This window comes from Thamnophis elegans, chromosome 13 (assembly GCF_009769535.1).
Source record: "Thamnophis elegans isolate rThaEle1 chromosome 13, rThaEle1.pri, whole genome shotgun sequence".
NCBI classification, from domain to species: Eukaryota; Metazoa; Chordata; class Lepidosauria; order Squamata; family Colubridae; genus Thamnophis; species Thamnophis elegans.
In genome coordinates, this window is record NC_045553.1 from 1,754,909 (window position 1) to 1,773,680 (window position 18,772).

The 18,772-nt window shown below is 46.6% G+C and overlaps 1 protein-coding gene across 1 annotated transcript; it reads right to left on the bottom strand.

Annotated features, from left to right (window-relative positions):
- Positions 1 to 866: 866 nt before the first annotated feature.
- TMEM120B (transmembrane protein 120B) lies at positions 867 to 17,987 on the bottom strand. Its single transcript, XM_032229556.1, has 12 exons — positions 17,873 to 17,987; positions 13,455 to 13,573; positions 12,503 to 12,616; positions 10,863 to 10,922; positions 9,816 to 9,911; positions 8,662 to 8,751; positions 8,462 to 8,527; positions 7,889 to 7,950; positions 6,181 to 6,273; positions 4,842 to 4,906; positions 4,306 to 4,374; positions 867 to 2,318 (listed from the first exon to the last, which is right to left on the bottom strand). The coding sequence occupies exons 1-12, from the start codon at positions 17,927 to 17,929 to the stop codon at positions 2,211 to 2,213; spliced, it is 999 nt and encodes a 332-aa protein (XP_032085447.1). The 5' UTR covers positions 17,930 to 17,987; the 3' UTR covers positions 867 to 2,210.
- Positions 17,988 to 18,772: the final 785 nt, after the last annotated feature.

The following is an 18,772-nucleotide window of genomic DNA, read 5'->3' on the forward strand; positions in this document are numbered from 1 at the left end:
AAGAAGGACCAGGGGAGACATGATAGCATCTTCCAATATCTCAGGGGCTGCCCCAAAGAAGAGGGAGTCAAGCTATTCTCCAAGGCACCTGAAGGTAGGACAAGAAGCAATGGGTGGAAACTAATCAAGGAGAGAAGTAACTTAGAATTGAGGAGGAATTCCCTGACAGTGAGAACAATTAATCAGTGGAACAGAAGTTGCCTCCAGAAGTTGTGAATGCCCCAACACTGGAAGTTTTTAAGAAGAGGTTGGATATCTATTTGTCTGAAGTGATGTAGGGTTTCCTGCCTAGGCAGGGGGTTGGACTAGAAGACCTCCAAGGTCCCTTCCAACTCTGTTATTCTATTCTATTCTAACATATAAACCATAGAGTTTGCTCTATTTTGATTTAATGCCCTATTTCTCAACCGTGGCAGTGTGAAGATCTGTGCACTTCAACTCCAAGAATTCCCTAGTCAGCTTTTTTTTTTGGAGTTGAAGCCTCCACATCTTCATATCGCCATGGTTGAGAAATACTGATTTAATGCATCGTTTTCATGTGCTACACTATAGCTTGCAGACTATGGTTTATGACTTAAGATTGCCATTAACTAGCCGCGTGTGCTTTTTTTAGCCAACTTTAGTTAAAATAAACCAGTATGATGTGTGAATGTAACGGTTGTGATCATCTTTTCTTCTGTAGTGAGCAAGATAATAATAGACAGTCCAATAGATTAGTAGTTAAAATATAGTATGGCTGAGATTTTTTCCTTAGGTATAATAAACCCCAAATCAGTTGGGAGATTCAACCATCAGCTCCTGGAGAAGTGACTCACAATTTGCCCTGCCTTTTGTGCCTATATCAATTTCTTTAGGTTGTTTCTTACTACTTCAGAAGGAATAGCTACCTCGAAATATGCCTTTATATACCTCGTGCTGTGCCTTGGGCTCTCTAAGCCAATGTTTCTGTCTTTGTAGCGCTCTGAAATGTTTTGTTTTCATTGAAAAATAAAAACCTTCGCTGAAAGGATAAATATTTATACTGATATGGAGAAGGGAGTGAATGTTTCATTAAGCTACCCTACTGATAAGAGGACCGTGACTGTTAATGGGTTATTATTATTTCTAAGGTTATCGGATCAGTTGATTTACCCAGGGGAAAAATCAGTTGATATCAAAACACCAAATAACTCAGATTTTAATCAGCAGGATTTACCCGGGTGCACAAAGCATGCTTCGAAGCAGAGAAGAATTTGGCCTTGGATTTCAGCTTGCACCTGTCATTTCCAGGGAATTTAGCTTCTGTGGCAGGAAGACTAGGAATAACTCAGTGATCCACATTCTCCCAAATTTCTTCACAACTAAACCTGAAAAGGCCTTGCAATAAAACACATCCTAAGCCTAAAGTTACGTTACAGGATTGCAAGGGGGGGGGGGGAGAGAAATGCATCTGGAGCTGTTCTCTGCCATTTCCTGCCCGTTGAAGCACTAAGAAATTTCAAGGGAAGAATAAGGAAATCATCGTTGCAATCTTTGGGTCAACAAAGGCAGGAACAAATTGTGATTTTCCCCCCTCTCGAGCTGCAAGAATATTTTGTAATTTCTCACCTCCCATCCTGGCTAAAGAATTTGGCTGAAATAAAAGGCTATGGGAGGAATGGAGACTCCCGCGTATATCCTAAGAACAGGCTGAGCATCCGAAGCCAAAATTCACACACTTTTGCCGCCCCCCCAAGTGACGGCAAAGAGAGAGATGTGGGGCACCTATTCAAGCCATCGCAACACTGCAAACTTCTAAGAAACTCTCTGGATTGGAGGCCGTTAAGAGGCAGAAAATTTTCCCCCAACCCCGGCATGTCAAACAGTGCAATTAAAGCTCGCTTTATTCCAGAATAATTCTATCTCCTTAAAATAAAATAAAATAAAAAAGGATTCCCATCCATCTCCCTCCCAGAGAGGGCCAACATTATGGCTCCCCCCAAACTGGGGATCTTGCATTCAATATAAATATATAAACAGGTCATTCATTGGTAGGAAGACATCAGCATTGACTAATCAGTCAGTTCTGGAGGAAAACAACAGGACGTCGCGTGGAATTTCCTCCAGGGCTTCGCTTAGCAGCGGGAGCCGGTCAGGAAGCTGGAGAACTAGTTGGAACACATGCAGAGAAGGCCGCCACGAAGAAGGACTCCGTCCCACGTCGACTGGGACCCGCCCCGCCAGTTCAAGTTTCACAACTTCTTGGTTTTGTTCTTCTGCAATTTCGTATGGACCACTTTCAGTGTGGTGAGGAAGTTTCCGAGGAAGAGGATGAGAAATGTCAGGGCCAGGACCGAAACCTGCAGAAGACACGGAGGAAGACAAGAGGGATGTACCAGGGGGGGGAAATGCTCTGAAGTCGGCTACCGGTTTGCTTTGCGTGCAGGCGCACCGCAGGTGCTAAGAAGCCTTTTCTGAGTCTGCAAAGATAAGTAGAAGAACCGGGGGGACGGGGGGGGAAACAGCTATGCCGCGCGATTTATATCGCTAGAAAGCAGAATTTCCTGCTTTCTAGCAAATAAAAATTGCACAGCCCAGCTGATTGTCACACATCTGATCAGTTTTTCAAAAGTTCCAACGATCAGCTGTGCAACAATCAGCTATGCTGCACGATTTGTAGCAAATATAAATTGCGTGGCACAGCTGATTGTCACACAGCTGATCGTCGGAACTTTTTAAAGCATTTTTTAACTGAACCGGTAGTAAAAAAAAATGCTTTAAAAAGTTTTTTAAAAGTTCCAACGATCAGCTGTGCAACAATCAGCGATGTTGTGTGATTTCTAGCAAATATAAATTGCACGGCACAGCTGATTGTCACACAGCTGATCGTTGGAACTTTTTAAAGCATTTTTTTAACTGAACCGGTAGTAAAAAAAATGCTTTAAAAAGTTTTTTTAAAGTTCCAACGATCAGCTGTGCAACAATCAGCGATGTTGCGCGATTTCTAGCAAATATAAATTGCATGGCACAGCTGGTTATTGCACAGCTGATTACCGTTTCGTCCAAACAAGTAGCATTTTTTTTACAACCGGTTTAGGCGAACTGGGGTGTACCCACATAGAGAGACACCCGTGTATATGTGACAATTAATGGGGGAAAAAACATCACGTTGGAAAAGTGTGAGGAGCAAAGTTGCCCCCCCTCCCACGATTAAGTTGTCCTCTTGATATGTCAGAATCAAGAATCACTAACTCAGCAATAAACCTGCAGGCACCAGATTAAGAAAGCATTTTGAGGGATTGTTTATAACTAATAACTAACAGGAGCTGGTCATTGTTCATTTATGGTGGATCAAAGAAGATTTCTCTTTGTTCTCCTTGAAGCAATTTCTGATTATGGTGGATTAATTGAATAAGGAAAGCACGCCGCTCGGATATTACTCATCTTGAGAAGCAGCTAAGCTGCTTAAATAGAACTACCGATTATCTCTAAGTGTATAGGGCTCGGCGGTTGGCTCAGCCGTACCGCTCAAAAATAAGCGGAAGTGTTCTGACTTAGGCTTCCTTAAAAAACATGAAGCCGAGTCTGGGTCCCGGCAAAACCTCTTTTATTTACATGACTGTGAATCCCTTTCATTCACAGTCAGCAGGGCTTAGCAAACAGTCTTTCCGAGGAATGTTTATCCACACGAACCTTATCTCGCTTGGCGAGCTGCCAAATAGCAGGGCAAGACACAAAGTCTCTTATAGTCACGAACTGAACTTTCCACTCTTGAAACGGCGGAGGGAACAAATTGTTTCCTGCAAAAGCCCCCTCCCCATTCGCTCCTCTTTTGTTTCCTAGGGGAGGAGCCAATCACCTCCAAGGTGGGGCTTTACTCCCAAGTCGACCCCGCTTTCTTAGTTGTTCTTGTTTTCTGACAGCTCTGCGTATGCGCACACTGGGAACAGGCTCCAGATGTTCCTCTGCCTCACTAGCTCCCTCTCTGCCTCTGACACTGAGCCATCGTCTGAGATTTCCTCAGCCCCCAGGACTGTTCCATGTCCCTCCCCAACCTCCTTACTGTCCGACTCTGCTGCCGGCAGGCCACAACACGAAGTTGTGGACAAGAAGGGGAAAGAGGAGTGCAATATTCAAGGTTACCAAATCTCTAACTTCATAAATGATGCCCAAACGGTCAGAAAACTTCATTTTATGAGGCCTTTTCAGCTGTTCGCAACTCCGGATCTCCACAAATATTAAAACCACATTCCTCTCAACTCTTCTTCTGTTTCCGTTTCTACGTTTCTCAACCTGCCCGTTCTCCGTTACAGAGTAACAAATTATTTTGAACCGCAAAACACTCACTTGCCATTCTTTACATTTCTCGTGCCTCGACAGTTCGAAAAGGGTGATTGCGTTGTAGAGTTGCCAAAACTTAAGCCGAGGGAAGAAGAAGGGAGGGGTGGGGGGAAAGAGAGAGGAAGATTTAGGAACAAGGTTTCTACTCACAGAGATCTGAGCCATGATTGAGAAACCGAGAAGAATTTTACGCACCGTATTCATCCCAAGAGCAATAGCAATAGCAGTTAGACTTATATACCGCTTGATAGGGCTTTGCAGCCCTCTCTAAGCGGTTTACAGAGTCAGCATATCGCCCCCAACAACAATCCGGGTCCTCATTTCACCCACCTCGGAAGGATGGAAGGCTGAGTCAACCTTGAGCCGGTGAGATTTGAACAGCCGAACTGCAGAACTGCAGTCAGCTGAAGTAGCCTGCAGTGCTGCATTTAACCACTGCGCCACCTCGGCTCATCCCAAGAGAATGATTGACAATTGCAGTCAACCAGGACCGCCTGTATACTTAACAAATATATTGGCAAACGGCATGGTATCCAACTTACGTGTCCACAGAACAGAAAAGGGAGGAGAAATGTCAGTCCTCGCCACATCCAGGACTGAAATCCTTCTGTCAAAAGATCAAAACAACCGCAGTCAAATTAAACAGCTCACAGGGCATTTTTTTTAATCCAATGTTGTTACGAGGGAAACCGTTTCTGAGGGTCACGAGAGATGCAGTCCACCAAAGCGGAAATAAACAAAAAAAAAGAATTTATTTCAAAACCAACGGAAACGGAGAGATTTGGGTTCCAAATGTCTCTCCTGAAACCTTTTGTTATGGCCTCCAGCAGCTGAATTGATGAGGAGGAGGAGGCGTGGGAGTTAGGACCAGCATCGAGGCAACCTGAGCGCTCCGCGGGGGAAGAGGGAGTGGAGCTGTCAGAGAGAGAGGCAGAGGGGGAGCCTGGGCCGTCCGTCAGCCGTCAGATGGAGAGTCAACAGCCCCCGGTATGGGGGTGGCTGATGAGGAAGAGGAGGAACAGCCGGGTCCAGTGTCTGACGCACGGATGCACAGAAAAAGCAGAGGAGAGGAGAGCAGTGGAAATCTATGGGCCGGTCCTCGGGACGGAAAAGCCATCATTGCTAGCAAAACCCCACCCTAGCTCTGGGGATAAAAGGCAGGGGGCGGAGATGAATAGAGGTGGCAGAGGAGAGGAGAGCAGTGGAAATCTATGGGCCGGTCCTCGGGACGGAAAAAGCCATCATTGCTAGCAAAACCCCACCCTAGCTCTGGGGATAAAAGGCAGGGGGCGGAGATGAATAGAGGTGGCAGAGGAGAGGAGAGCAGTGGAAATCTATGGGCCGGTCCTCGGGACGGAAAAGCCATCATTGCTAGCAAAACCCCACCCTAGCTCTGGGGATAAAAGGCAGGGGGCGGAGATGAATAGATGTGGCAGAGGAGAGGAGAGCAGTGGAAATCTATGGGCTGGTCCTTGGGACGGGAGAGCCACCGCTGCTAGCGAAGTCTCACCCTAGCTCTGGGGATCAAAGGCAGGGGGCGGAGATGAATAGATGTGGCAGACAACTCTTCATCTTCTGGCCGGACAGACTTGTTAGCCTGCGGCGAGAGAAACTTTTTGCCGGCGTTCCTAATAAAGGAATCTTTGAGTTCACTTGAGAGAGTTTTGTTTTGTTTTGGGGGAACCGGTTCAGAATACCTTTTAATGCAATATTAAATTGCAGCCAAGACAGAAACAACAGACGGAATCCCTGGTGAAGCTGCCCGATTGAAAATACCCGTTTCTAGGCATTTCCCTCCAGATTGGTGAGACCCGATCCAAATACTGGAAAACTACTAGCCTCCAAACAAATCGGAGCGCCTAATCCGGGCACGACCCTTACCCACTGTGAGATCCAAGTGGTTTCTTTTTCCCAGGGCACGAAGTCGATAAAGGCAGCCACTTTGGTAATAATATTGGAGGAATTGCACACAGCCTGGAAAGGAAAGGAAAAAAGGGGGGGAAATAGGCTTCAATTTTTTTTTAAAAAAAGGCTGCAATTTATTACAATACAATAGCAGAGTTGGAAGGGACCTTGGAGGTCCTCTAGTCCAACCCCCTGCCTAGGCAGGAAACTCTACACCACTTCACACAAACGGTTGTCCGACATCTTCTTAAAGACTTCCAGTGTTGGAGCATTCACAACTTCTGGAGGCAAATTCTGTTCCACTGATGAATTGTTCTCACTGTCAGGAAATTCCTCCTCAGTTCTAAGTTGCTTCTCTCCTTGATTAGTTTCCACCCATTGCTTCTCGTCCTGCCTGAAGGTGCCTTGGAGAATAGCTTGACTCCCTCTTCTTTGGGGCAGCCCCTGAGATATCGGAAGACTGCTATCGTGTCTCCCCTGGTCCTTCTTTTCATTAAACTAGACATCCCCAGTTCCTGCAACCGTTCATCCTATGTTTTAGCCTCCAGTCCCCTAATCCTCTTTGTTGCTCTTCTCTGCACTCTTTCTAGAGTCTCCACATCTTTTCTTATTAACCTTCGGCGATTTACACCTGGCCCTACAGATAATCCTTGTCTTACAAGCACTTGAAGGTACGGCAATGCTGGAAAAAAATTAAGACCGATCCTCGCACATATGACCACTGCAGCAACCCCGCAGTCATGTGATCAAAATTTGGGTGCCCAACGATGAAATTGTATTTACAATGGTTGCAGCATCTGGAATCACATAATTGGCGTCTATGACTTTTTTTTTTTACATGTCTGATTTGTTTTATTTATATAGCATTCAGTTTTCATCAAACAGTGTGCGGTCTGGGTAGAGTTAGGTTTAGATTATTTACTTATTTACACATCTTGGTTGTGATATCCATCGCCATCATGTTGATAATATAGTAACATGATGAGATAATAACATTAATACTTAACATCCTCATCTTTACTGCTCTCCATTTCACCATTTGCTCTCTTCCTTTCCAACTTCTGTTGTTTCTGTTATCTAGCCATTGATCAAATGTTTTCCCAGGTCAAAATAGCAATAGCAATAGCAGTTCGACTTATATACCGCTTTCATGGGGCTTTCAGCCCTCTCTAAGCGGTTTACAGAGTCAGCATATCGCCCCCAACAACAATCCGGGTCCTCATTTTACCCACCTCGGAAGGATAGAAGGCTGAGTCAACCTTGAGCCGGTGAGATTTGAACTGCCGAACTGCTGAACTAGCAGTCAGCTGAAGTAGCCTGCAGTGCTGCATTTCACCACTGCGCCACCTCGGCTCTAAAAATATTCGGTTTCTCCTTTATCCTTAATAGCAAGCGTTAGTCTGTCCCCTTCTGCACATTACAATATTTTCATTTGCGACTTTCTGATGAGCAAAGTCCAGATTTGCTTAACCGCCGTTGTGATCAACTTAACAACAACACAAAAAAAGGTGATGGAATCAGGCGCTTTAGCCATGCATGTTCCAGTCCCAAATGTGGTTATAAATCGAGGATTGATCCATACCCCCACTACGAGATAAATAAATAATGAACTTTCTGACCCGCACCTGGCTTCCCCCCAAAATCCCACGTTTTTATTGTGGATCCGCTAAGTGTATTTACTTACTCTGAAAAATGGAGAAAGATAAAAATTGGTTCCGGAATATTTGGTACATGAGACCCTCTGGCCTGTGGAAACAAGGGGGGGGGGGGGAGAGAGGGGAAAAAACAACCATGGGAACGATGGAAGAGAGATGACACAGCTGTGATTGTCATATCCTATTGCATCAGAAGCCATGCGTGGCAGAGAGGACATTTAAATTTCCTCTCTTCAGATAAATTTCTTTTTTCTTTGAAGAAGAAAACGGTTGAGGAAATTCAGCTTAGATCAGGGGTGACTAACTTTCAGCAACTTTTAAGACTTGTGGACTTCAACTCCACAAGTTGAAGTCCTGGGGAATTCTGGGAGTTGAAGTCCACAAGCCTTAAAAGTTGCCGAAGTTGGCCTAAGCCAATCAAAAATTGAACCAACCCAGATAAGAAGAGATTATGACGTTCAGCCAAAATTAAGAGAACACAGAAAACTGGAATTACTCTTAAAATAATTCAATGGACTCAATTCTCTTTTTATGATCCAAGAATCTTTAAAGCTGGTCTGCCGTTGAAAGGATTAAAATTGGGGGAGGGGGGGACTGCTTACCACGTTAGCATCACGCCAGATAAGAACGTTGAGATGTAATGATGGGACACCCACCAGCCTTTAATCCTGGAATTTTTTTTTAAAAAAGACACGCTTTTAATCCATGTTATGCTTTCTAGCGCAGCACAGAGCAGTAGAATCCCACTGGAAGATGGGTGGGACGTCAAAATGCCCCCCCCCGCCATCTTGAGGACTAGCACCTTGATCCGTTGCTCATGAGGATGCTTTCTCTTATCGTCAGGGTGCAGTAGTACCATACCAAGAGGAAGTTGAACACTTCATCGGTGACCCTGTGGGAAAAATAGGGGGTTATTTCCCACCCTCCAAAAGCCAGAACACCCAGAATAATATTTATATCAGTACACGTAGGTACATATTTTTTTTAAGTAAAACTATACATATTTTTTTTTTAAATGGAGTCAGTGCAGATACTATGCAGGAAAGGGTGGATTCCTGCCGGCATTACTATTGGTTCAGTGCCCAATTTCTTTTGCATTTGCACTTTAAATGGTCTGCACGAGATGCGGGTTCCTACCAGTTCGCACCTATTCGGTAGAACCGGTTCATCAAATCTACCGAACCGGTTAGAAGAGGTTCCACCAGTGGACCCAGAAAGCAGGCCACACCTACAGAAGAGGTTCCAAAATTTTTGGAAACCCACCACTGGTCCTTGGATGTGATTATTCTACACTATCATGCTCATATTTATAAAACTCCGTGCCTCTGTGAAAGGTAAGGGTGACTGCTGCGTTTGTGGTGCAATCAGAACATTGCGTGTGTTGAAGTTGTTTTAACGCAAACCAAAGATGCCTTTTAAAAAAACAAGTTTCCATCACATTCTTATGCATGCCAGTGCTGTGTGGGAGGTAATTTAAGGTGGTTCTGACAAGTGTCGTTGGCATCTTCATATCCGGTCACATGGGCGGCAAGCCACTCCCATCCGGTCACATGGACAACAAGCCACTCCCATCCGGTCACATGGGCAGCAAGCCACTCCCATCCGGTCACATGGGGCAAGCCACTCCCACAAAGGAGGCCACACCCACAGAGTAGGTTCGAACAATTTTTGAAACCCACCACTGGTCTGCACATCTGCACACCATTAAAAAAGGGGAAAAAATTTCATTTTTTTCAATGAAGATTGTTCTGCGCAGTGCAGAACAGAAAATAAAGATGGTGGCTCCCAGGATAGAACCAGTACAGCCTTGTGTCCGGCTGAGTTACTACCTATTCAGCTGAACCGGTCCAAACTGGTAGGAACCTACCTCTGTGTGCGGGTTGAAAATCCATGGCTTCAATTCAAAACATGAACAAGGACAACCGTTTTTCTGAGCCACCAAACTTGCCGACTTACCGATAATGGAGAACAAACCGACATGCAACTGCTCCCAGCAACAGGATGATGGTTAAACAGAGTTTGAATTTTTCGTATTCGTCTTTGTAGGCAAACCTAAAGCGAAAGAGGTTGGAAGAGAGACATGCCGTTGTAAAGCCAGAGTTGGCATTCTGGTCCACCTTGCCACCTTCTCCATTCCTTGTCCTGCAGTTTTGTTCTGACGGACCTATTGTGGCCGGCCAGTGGAGATGGTAGCAGATTCGGAGAGTGAGGAGGGTTGGGGAGGAACCTGGGCCAGTCCTGGAGTCTGGGGAAGGCTCTGAGGAGGGCTCTGTGTTGGAGCCAGAGAGGGGGCAAGAGCCGTATGCCAGTTATCAGCTGCCTTCGGAGTCAGACATCAGTGAGGCAGAAGAACAGCTGGAGCCTGTTCCCAGTGTGCGCATGCGCAGAGTTGCCGGACGAAGGGAAGAGCTAAAGAACAGGGGCCAACTTGGGAGTAAGGCCACAGGTGGACGATGAATGGCCCCTCCCAGAGGAAATAAAAGAGGAGCGACAGGGGAGTGGAGTTTACAGGAGACAATTAGTTCGCTTCATTGGTTCGTGACTCTCTGAGGCTCCTTGCCAAGTTCTGCAGATCTCGGCCTGGCAGCTCTCCAAGCCAGATAAGGTCTGTGACCGTAAATCCTCCTTTGAAAGACTTTGCTGGATGTGAATGAGCAGAATTCACAGCCAATTAATAAAAGGGGTTTTTGTCGGGACCAGGAGTTTGTTTCATGCTCTTGGGAAGCCTCGGTCAGAACAAGACCACAGTTCCTGGTTTTTTCACAATCCAGGATTGATAGCTAGTGGCCAGTGCAGGCCATTTGGACAGACGAGATGTAACCAATTCAAGAGTTTCAGAAGGCAGCTCTTAGTGAACTTGGCTGGGGAAACTAGGCACTGTAGTCTCTTGTCCAGTAGAAGCAGGTTCTTTGCTTGCAAGCCTCCCCCACTCCCTCCCCCGTCTTCTCCATTTCCCACTCCTCTAAATAGAAATAATCTAAAATAGCAGAGAATTCAACTTACTTGGCCTGGTCGCTTAGTAGAGTCACGTTAACGTTTCCCAACACCAGATTTAAGTACAGACTAAAAGGGGGGGGGGGAAATAACAACAATCACATCAGTAGAAAAAAAATCAGACATCAGTTGAACGTTTCTGGCAAAAAAAAATATCCACTGGGGGAAACAAGACTCGTTTAACAACCATTGTGTCTGCTTAACAACCGTGGCACAAGCCAAGAGGTCATAAAAATTACGAATTACAATCCTAATTTTGGGCTCAGTTATGGACGTACACTGAGGACTAGCTGCGTTGAAGGTCGAGGCCGGTGGAAATTGTAGCCCCAACACATCCGGGGTGATATTTATAATTCCCTTTGATCCACCCAATAAAGAAGCATTTGTAAATGCATTTTTTTAAAAACTAGATTTACCCAGAGGCCCACCTCAAATACATGACTCTGGGTGACATGGGATAGCTGAAACTTACTAATAAACAGAGTGAAATTAATTGCTGCCTTAATAAACAGCAGAAGACAATCCAATCTCAAAAGCCCCCGTTATGGAACAACATGGGAACTCGGCAAAACTTTGACTAGGGGTGCCAAATGGTGCAGAAATCCTTCTCTAAGTAGGTCCATCAACTCTCCCTCTTAGCCCTTCTGTGGCTTGGCTGTTTGCGGGCCTCCTGCCCTCCACGGATGACCAGGGCAGCTCTCAAACAGCCTCCATGCTCAACTGGGATTTATTGTGCCCCGCCAGCAGAGGTGGCAGCAGATTCAGACAGTGGGGAGGGTTGGGGAGGAACCTGGGCCAGTCCTGGAGTCTGGGGAAGGCTCTGAGGAGGGCTCTGTGTCGGAGGCAGAGAGGGGGCCAGGGCTGTCTGACAGTTATCAGCTGCCTTCAGAGTCAGACATCAGTGGGGCAGAAGAACAGCTGGAGCCTGTTCCCAGTGTGCGCATGCACAGAGTTGCCAGATGAAGGGAAGAGCTAAGGAACAGGGGTTGACTTGGGAGTAAGGCCACAGGTGGACGGTGAATGGCCCCTCCCAGAGGAAATAAAAGAGGAGCGACAGGGGAGTGGAGTTTGCAGGAGACAATTAGTTTGCTTCATTGGTTCATGACTCTCCGAGACTCCTTGCCAAGTTTTGCAAATCTCCACCTGGCAGCTCTCCAAGCCAGATAAGGTCTGTGACCGTAAATCCTCCCTTGAAAGACTTTGCTGGATGGGAACGAGCGGAATTCACAGTCAATTAATAAAAGGGTTTTTTGTCGGGACCAGGAGTTTGCTTCATGCTCTCGGGAAGCCTCGGCCAGAACAGGATTGTTTTAAGTGAAGGTGGGCATGAAGGGAACATCACGGAGGAGATTCAACAGCATAAGCCACTGCCCAGAAGCGCTTTGAACCCTGCCAACGTCCTCCCATCGCCAAATATCTCCGGTTGTGCAAACTCTGATTTTTTAGAGATGGATCAAAAGGTGATTCTGGAACGCTTCTGCCAAAGCTTTGCTTTCAGCTCCCGTGACGACAGGTTTTGCTTTCTGCTAAAAGGACTCCGGGCCCCATGGGAGGGCTGGAAAAACACCCTTGTTTCTCTTGTAATAACACCCCTCTGCATCAACCTCCCTGCGTGCAGCTCCTGATGGGCTTCGAGGTACCACGCCTACCTGTTCCTCTTCGGCAAATAGGCCTCCATGTCGAAGAAAACATTCTGGCGATCGCGGATCTGGTTGTTGATCTGCAGGATGCGCTCCGTTTCCGAGCTTCCCTGGCCGTGGCATCTGGACGTGGAGTGGGGGGGGGGGAAGTGGAGGAACACAAGCACAGGTGTGTTAAAAATAACAGCCTGGGAGCCAATCACAGCAGCGGAAAGCAGTAAGCACGGATTCACCTTCACAACACAATTGAGCCCAAGGATTCCTCAGAAGTTCCAATTTATGAAGAGAGCCACGTTGGCACATCTGGGGAAACCCGAATCTGAAAGCTTCCCGGTTTCCCCCACCTAGGTGAAAGGGTCAGGATCTTGCCCCCACACCCACAAGTCCATCACATGGTCCCATCTTCCACTGCCACGCTGGCAGCTTCCACCCATCCAGTTCCGGTCAGGTGCAGAGACAAAGGATGACCTTGGTTTTCTAGAAAGAATGTTGTTATGGCTACATAGCGTCTAACTCCATACAATCCCATTTTCCCACCATAGAAAAGGCCTAGTAGAATAATAGAAAGTGTGGCAGGCCAAAGGCCCAAAAGAAAAGATGGCTGCAGGCCTGAGACCGTGCCCCTTCTTACGACTTTTCTCGCCACTGTTGTTAAGTGAATCTCGGCGGTGGTTAAGTTAGGAACACAGTTGTTAAGTGAATCTGGCTTCCCCTTCTGACTTGGCTTGTCAGAAGGTTGCCAAAGGAGATCACACGACACCCCCCTCCAGAGACGCTGCCGCCGTCATAAATACGAGTCAGCTGTCTGGTTTCGACCACGGGACCACGGGAACGCGATGACGGTTGTATGAAGCAACGGCCACAAGTCGCTTTTCTCAGCGCCGTGGTAACTTTTGGTCACTAAACGAACTGTTATAAGTTGAGGACTACCTATATTAAGAGTGGGAGAAGCCCCTGTTACCTTTTGAAGTTCTTCTGAAACTCCTTCAGCCTCTCTTTCTGCTTCTTCACGGAACTGGCGCACGCCTCCTGCACGCCGGTGAGTTCCTCCAATTTTTGCTTGTAGATTTTGTGGGTTTCCTATAAATATTTAAAAGGCACATTAGATGCAGAGCAGCAGGAATTTATTCAAAGTGAGAGGCCTGCAGTACAACGTTTGCTTGTTTAGATTTCGCCGAGTTTGGTTGGCGCCAATTTCACCTTTGCTTGAAAAAGGAACGACGTGGGGGAACTGGTTGCATGGGAAGATCAGCCGGCACGATTCCCTAAATTTATTAGAAGTTTAATGCCGCGCCTGGAGCAGCCTCGCCCGTCACAAAACAGGATCCAGTCAAAAAGAACAAGAGGTCTTAAAAACAGATTCAGAAAAGAGATAAAGGGGGGAAAAGACACATTTCCAAAAATTACTTTCCAACTGTGAATATGCACGTAACTGGAGGAGATGACACAACAGCAGATTGATCTGAAACCTGAATTATTGTTGTTGGGGATTTGACCAGAAACTTAATAGTAAAGAAAATGTACATTTGATAATTCATGGAATAACCGCAGTTAGGATTGTATTTGCGCAAAATTGGGAAAATGAAGCTATCCTTATGGATGAGAATGTGATTGGGAAAATATCAGAATGTGCAGAAATGGATAAGTTAACACTCGGAATTAAAGAGAATGAACAATCTGATTATTAGAATAGATGGGAATTATTTTATAGAATAAATATGAAAAGTGGAAAAAAGGAGAAATAGAGAAAAATAGAAATAGAGAAAACGCTTTAACAAAGTTGAACAAGTTAAGAAGAGGATTGTTATAGTATTAGGTATGGTAGGATATTACGGCAATATTAGTATTTAGTTAAGAATAAATAAAATAGTAAATATGGCTACAATCTGTAAATGCTATTGTATAAAATATTTGCACAAATATATATGCACCCAGACGATACACTGCTTAATGGAAGACGTTTGAATTAAAATAAAATAAAAAATGATATCAATTCAATTCAATTTGTCAATTTTAATAGATTTGTATGCCACCCAATCCCGAAGGACTCCGGATATGATTTTTTTTATATGAATATAAAATCATCAGTAATCTTTTCCCAAAGCAGTTGTGAAACATAAACAAAACCCATTTGATCAACATTTCTCACCTTCCGAGGTGACAAGCAAAATAGGGGAAGCCCGATTCGCTCAACAACTTATGTTTCACTTAACAACGGTAGCGACGGGCTTAAAAATCTGCAGTTAGACGCAGTGTTTCTCAACCTTGGCAACTTGAAGATGTCCGGACTTCAACTCCCAGAATTCCCCAGCCAGCAAATGCTGGCTAGGGAATTCTGGGAGTTGAAGTCTGGACATCTTCAAGTTGCCAAGGTTGAGAATCACTGAGCTAGAGAGTTGTAAGATTGGGCAAAAACTCCTTTACTTGACTTCCTAACAGAAATTCCGGTTCCAAATAGAATTTACGCCAGAACTCTTTCTTTTGGGAATCATAAACAATAAATATAACAAGGGGGGTAATTTACCTAACAATACATATTATTACGGCAGCAAGAATGGTCTTTGCCCAAAACTTGAAAAAAACAGGGAAATTCCACAAGAGGAGGAAATAATTAGGAAAATTCTGACTTGCGCTGAAATGGATTAATTGACGTGGGAATTGAAGAATAAAGAGGAACCAGAATATTATAAGATCCGGGACAAATTTTATCGATGGTTGGAACAAAAAAGGAAATAAAAAAAACCCCAAATAACAACGGCTAAGATTTATAGAACGGAGATTAGAATTATGTATGAAACTGTAACCGTGAAAATGTCTATACGATTAAAAACAAAGCAATATGGATGGAAATGGGATATTTTTATGTTTGCAAATACTGAATAGACCAAATGTAAATAAATGTGATGGTCATAATGTATAACTTTATATCTTAGTATAGATATTGTACAGTATAGATATATTTTAGTAAGACATTGGTCAGGATGCTGTGCCCAATGTTTTAATTTGTGTTCAATAAAAAACTTTATAAAAGAAAAGAAATCATGAGTCAAGGACCAGCTGCCTAGAGAATCTCTCGATCCAAACCAGTGACTTTTCAAATCTGTCCTCTGCGTCCTTTAAACAAGAGATCTGATTTTAAAAGAGAGTTGGGACAGGAGCTTTTGTCAATCAGAGAAGGGATCCGGCTGCCGGCAGCCAGGAAATCTCCCCCCCCCTAAAGAGGTCACTTTGTGAAGGACAAGTATCAGATGGTGCCCAGTGGCAGGGCAAGCAGAGGGGAGGCGCCGAGGCCAGCTGTCCAACAGGGGTCTCCAACCGTGGAAACTTTTAAGATTTGTGGACTTAAGGAGGACTGGAGGAGGAATTCTGGGAGTTGAAGTCCACAAGTCTTAAAGCTGTCAACTTTGAACACCCCTGGGTTTTTTTTTCCCCCTAAAGGGTTAGGGGCACAAGGGTCTTGTAACTTGACAGCTTTAAGACTTGCACACTTCAATGCCAGAGTTCCTGAACCAACATGACTGGAGGAGGAATTCTGGGAGTTGAAGTCCACAAGTCTTAAAGTTTGCCGAGATTCTACTTGCATTTTTTAACGTGCTTTCGAACTGCTACGTTGGCAGAAGCTGGGACGAGTAACGGGGAGCTTGCTCCGTGACGTGGCGTTAGGGATTCGAACCGCCGAACTTCCTGATCGACAAGCTCAGCTGTCTTAGCCCCTGAGCCACCACGTCCCTTTATCAGCCCCAATTAAGGATGCCAACCTCAAGAGATTAATTTTTGCATCTTTTTGCAAAAAGAAGGACCTGTGGTTTTTCCTGCACCCGGGGGACGTTTCCGGGAAATTTGGAGGGGCAGCTCACCCATTGGCCTCCTTGCCACCCACCCATTCCGGGAACCTCAGAAAAATCTGCATGGCTGCCTCCCAAACTTGGCACATGATGACCCGGGGTTGAAGATTAATCATTTCTAAAAAAGGTTCGACGAGTACGAAGTGTCCAGTGCATCCCACTGGCAAATATAAACAGTTCTCAGATTACGACTGTTACAGAGTCACTTATTAAGGACTTATTGGCCGTTTTTCACACTTACGACCATTGCAGCCCCTCCCCGGGGTTCCACCGTCAAAACCCAGAAGCTTGGCAACTGGCATGTATTTATGACAGTTGCAGCGTCACGCGATCCACTCCTGTGACCTTCTGAACGGCAAACTCAATGGGCTTCACTTAACAACCAGATTGCTAGCTGAACCGCAAGGGTTCCCTTAACCAACCGTGTCTAGAAAGGTGGTCAGATGGGGCAAAGCTCACTTGGCAAACGTCCCGCTTAACAGCGGAAGCGCTGGGATGCGTTGTGGCCGTAAGGCCGAGGACTAACTGTAGTTGTGCCTCAAAAGTTTCATGCGGTTTTCTGGAACTCTAAACCAGCTTGTTGGGTGAAGGCAGCCTTCCAGCACCGCCTTCTCACCTGCCAAGATGTGCCCTTCATGCGTGGGCATTAAGTGGCACATCCTGTTCCCTCCCATATTTTTTGCTTACGGGTTAATTAGCAATTAACCTGGTTATTCCCATTTGTTCCGTTTCCAGGCCGAAGGTCCCTAAACACTTTCCCCCATCCCTCTTCCCACCGGGTCACATCTGGCTGCACCACAGCCCCCCTTCTGGGGGGCCTGTGGAAAGTAAACAGGAGCGGAGTTGGAAGGGACCTAGGGGGGTCATCTAGTCCAGCCCCCCTGCTCATGCAGGAGACCTGTACTAGGGATTTGAACCGCCCGAACTGCCAACCTTTCTCTGCTTGTGTGTGTATGGGGGGGGGGATCCTGCCTCCCCCTCCCCTAAATCTCTGCAAAAAAACCCTTAACCCCCCCTCCCTCTTACAAGCAACTCAACCGACTGCTCCCCCCCCCCTTTCTAGTCGAGCTTCCTTTAAAGCCCACACCCAGACCTCCAACCCAGGCAGAGCTGGGCTTCCTCTGCCGGCCTGCTGTGGATGATGGGTGTGGGAGTCCCCCGAACTCCAGCTGCTTTGTTTACCCCCACCCCCCCAAGAGGAATTTTGGGGCAAATATATCTCAGCCTTTGCAGCTCTTGTGCAGCATTCAAACGGTCCAGGGATGCTTGCTGGCCCTGGGGGTGGGGGGGAGACATCAAAAAGCCCCCAGACCCATTTTCTGCCAAGGCTCCTCCCTGCAGGTGATTCCCCCCCCCCCCCAAATCCAAAGCCCAGGCAGAGATGACGCAGGGCAGGCTTTGGGGCTGTGTGGCGGGTTGGGGGAGCCCCCTCCCCAAGCGAGGGTCTGGGGGCGCCCCTTGCAAGGAGAAGCCGGAGGGGGGGGTTAAGCGAGGACCCCCCCCTCTCCATCCCCCCCCCCAGCCCCAGCCCTACCTGCAGTTGATGGAAGTCGTCCTGCAGCTCCTGCCAGGCGTCCAGGGCGGTCTGCATGGCTCGGGGCTGCGACCCCCGCGGGACCCCCCCGCCCCGGCCGACCCCGCTCCCGGCCCCCACCCCCGCGCGGCCCCGCAGCGCGATGAATGAGCAGGCCCCGCCCCCGGCCCCGCCCCCTCGCCGCACCGCAAGGTTAATTCATCGCCACCGCGGCTGCTCCTCTCCCCCCACCCACCCACCCCCGGGAGCGCCCCACGGCGCAGGCGCGGCTCTTCGCCTCCTCCCGACTCCGCCTCCTCGGCTCCGATTGGCTGAAACTCAGACGGGTTCTTTTTTTTTCTCGGCCACGCCCCCAAGGAGGACGCGTGCCCCGCCCACCGCCGGTTAACTCTTCGCTCGCCGGCACCCTTTTTCTTTGCACTCTGCGGGAATAGGAGAGGCTGGTTGGGAAGGAAAGAGGGAAGGAAAGAAAAGAAGAGTGAAAAGGAAAGGAGGAGAGGGGACAGGAAGAAAGGAATGGGAAGGGAAGGAAGGTAATGGAAAAGAGGAAAGGAGAAGGAGAAGGAGAGGAAAGAAGGAAAAGAAAGAAGGAAATGAAAGGAAGAGAGAAAAAGAAAAGAAGGGAACGAAAGGAAAGGAAGAGGAAAAGAGGAAAGAAGGAGGAGAGGGAGAGGAAAGAAGGAAAAGAAAGAAGGAAATGAAAGGAAGAGAGAAAAAAGAAAAGGAAGATAATGGGAAAAAGGAAAAGAGGAAAGGAGAAGAGGGAGAGGAAAGAAGGAAAAGAAAGAAGGAAATGAAAGGAAGAGAGAAAAAGAAAAGAAGGAAGGGAAAGAAAGGAAAGGAAGGGAACGAAAGGAAAGGAAGATAATGGAAAAAAGGAAAAGAGGAAAGAAGGAGAAG

Bases quoted from the DNA above. Each gene is read 5' to 3' on its own strand.
- TMEM120B (XM_032229556.1), bottom strand. From the start codon at position 17,929: ATGCAGACCGCCCTGGACGCCTGGCAGGAGCTGCAGGACGACTTCCAT. The intron at 10,923-12,502 runs GTAGGCGTGGTA...CCCCCCTTTTAG, and splicing joins TATTTGCCGAAGAGGAACAG to TCTGTACTTAAATCTGGTGT. The intron at 7,951-8,461 runs GTAAGCAGTCCC...TTGTTTCCACAG, and splicing joins TCTGGCGTGATGCTAACGTG to GCCAGAGGGTCTCATGTACC.